This window comes from Wasmannia auropunctata, unplaced genomic scaffold, assembly GCF_000956235.1.
Source record: "Wasmannia auropunctata unplaced genomic scaffold, wasmannia.A_1.0 LD333978.1, whole genome shotgun sequence".
Lineage (NCBI taxonomy): Eukaryota > Metazoa > Arthropoda > Insecta > Hymenoptera > Formicidae > Wasmannia > Wasmannia auropunctata.
In genome coordinates this window covers 10609-13223 of record NW_012028912.1, presented here as the reverse complement: position 1 = coordinate 13223, position 2615 = coordinate 10609, and the positions used below count along the sequence as shown (strand labels likewise).

General features: G+C 34.9%; 1 protein-coding gene across 1 annotated transcript in view; it reads right to left on the bottom strand.

Moving 5' to 3' along the window:
- The window catches only part of LOC105459757 (tyrosine-protein phosphatase non-receptor type 11-like), a gene marked incomplete at both ends in the record, with an annotated part of 21706 nt that overhangs the window by 8578 nt on the left and 10513 nt on the right, over window positions 1-2615 (bottom strand). Inside the window, one exon of the mRNA XM_011705999.1 lies at window positions 2011-2144. Within this exon, the coding sequence (XP_011704301.1) occupies window positions 2011-2144 (134 nt within the window). The remainder of the gene's footprint in view (window positions 1-2010; window positions 2145-2615) is intronic.

The window sequence follows — 2615 nt, the reverse complement described above, 5'->3', positions numbered from 1 at the left end:
TTTAATCCATCCAGTCGAATATCTCGAAAATCAAGTTCGGGAGAGAAAAATGTTTCAGACAAAAGTTTTCGGACTTCGAGGGGGACATAAGATGATAACATTGGTTTGACCCTGAGTGGCGTCGTCAAGGTCAGGACAAGGTCACTTTAAATTTTTTAAATAGAACCACCCATTTTTCATTACATATTCTTATAGCACACCTCGAGAGCTTTCCAAAACGCTATAATAAAGTTATTTTTCAATATATACTTTTCAAATTATGAAGATTGAAAGTTACAGTACCGTCGACATTAGTATTATCCAAGGTGTCCGATAAATGGACACCTCGAGCATATCTCGAGCATACCTCGAGAGCTTTCCAAAACACTATTTCATTAAATATCTTTTAAGTTAAAAGGCTTCAAAGTTACAATATTGTTGGCATTAGCATTGATATCGAAGGTTTTGGCCGACGGCTAAAACTTTTTGAATGTTGTTCAGGACCATCACCTTGACAACATTTGTCAAAGTCAAGATGATTGGAAGTTGTTTCTCGTATTTTCATTATTTCAATTTTTACTGTAAAAATGAAAATAATTTAAAAGAATGAGGTAACATGTGCGGCTCGATTAATCCCAAAAAGTCATATGAAGGTCACGATGCTTCATGGCCACAAAGAAGCACACGTGCACTCCGAGTCAAAATTGCATATGTCCAGCCGAAAATCGTCTTACTCCAGGATACCAAAAAGCATGTTCCTATCGCTGGCTAACTGGAGATGCAGCTGCCACAGTCTAGTGTCTTGCTATCTCCATCTTCACCTCGTCTTCCTAGAACCGCCTATCACGTGCGCGATGCACAACTGAGGGGGATTCGGGAATATTATTTTCATTTTTATAATAAAAATTGAAATAATGAAAATACAAGGAACAACCTCCAATCGTCTTGATCTTGACAAATGTTGGCAGGGTGATGGCCCTGAAAACATTCAAAAAGTTTTAGCCGTCGGTCGAACACCTTGGATGTTCCAATGTTAATGCCAACAATATTGTAACTTTGAAGCCTTTTAACTCGAAAGATATTTAATAAAATAGTGTTTTGGAAAGTACTGCTGTGCTCGAAGTGTTCGTCTATCGAACACTTTGAATAATGTGATATGCCGACGGTACTGTAACTTTCAAGCTTCATAATTTGAAAAGTATTTATTGAAAAATAAATTTATTATAGCGTTTTGGAAAGCTCTGGAGATGTGCTACAAGAATATGTAATGAAAAATGAGGGTAAAATTTCCATTTAAAAAATTCAAAGTGATTTTGTCCTAATCTTGACGACGCCACTCAGGGTCAAACCAATGTTATCATCTTATGTTCCCCTCGAAGTCCCAAAACTTTTGTCTAAAACATTGTTTGCCTAAAATGCACTGTTCAACAGATATTTGAAGTAATTGATTAAAATGAAACACCCTGTACGCACGCACGCACACGCACACCCACTTATACAAGAATAATACATAATATTGAGAACTAACATGGAGACATGGCCTAGGGTTTTATAGCCGCCATATTGGATATATAACGGCCATAACCCCCTAAGTATTGCGAAAATCTGTGGCAAAAATATGAGTTTATTGAAAAATCTCAAAATGTTAATAACAATAAAAGAAATTTATTCTTATGCCCAAACAAATCCTCAGCTCAGGTTCGCGGACACTGATTGTAGGGTTTAGGATAATTTATTTTTTTTGCCACCAGATATAGTGCATATGTCAGTTCCAGAGTCCCTAGAAGGGAGAGTCTGGCCATTCACCGCTCATTGCTCTTATTAGTCAATCCCATGTTCCCTCAAAATGGCGTCACCAATCACATAACACAGAAATGGCATATATAGCACATGATCCACTAGAAACTATAAATGTATTGTATATGTATGTATGCATGTGTACATGAGCCACATTTACAGGCGTCATTTTGTGGGGCATGGCCAGACTCTCCCTTCTAGGGATTCTAGTCAGTTCCCAATAAAGATTCTTACCGAAGATGAACAACGCTCCCACTTGTTTCAACCATTGGATTTCGTTTATAGTGCTCTATTAAATCACTGAGACTATCAAATTTGTGACCACCACCTACATCGTATTTGTTATCCTGCAATATTAGTTTTATTTGCTTAAATTGATTGATAATATAGCTAAATGTTTATTTTAATTATCTATACATATATACATGCATACGCATGTATATAGTGTTCCATAATCGATACAACTAAAATAAGTAATAATTGTGTATATAAAAATAAAACTTTTTACAATACCATATTTTTCAAATAATTAATTGTAAAAATATATTTGTATATTTATACTTTTCAAGTTAAATAATCTTCAATCTTATTTCATAAATTATTGATAAATTATTGAAGTCGTCTAAACAAGCAATTACAATCATAAATAAAAATGTGTATACAGGGTGTCTCAAAAAGGTCGGGACACCTAAATATCTCGGGAAATATAAGTTTTACAGAAAAGTGTTTCAGACAAAAGTTATATGGTTTAAAAATATCTATTTACTGATCCTATCAGTTTGACCTTGGGTTGCGTAGCCAAGGTCAGATCAAGGTTAGATTGATTTTCTTAAATGGAA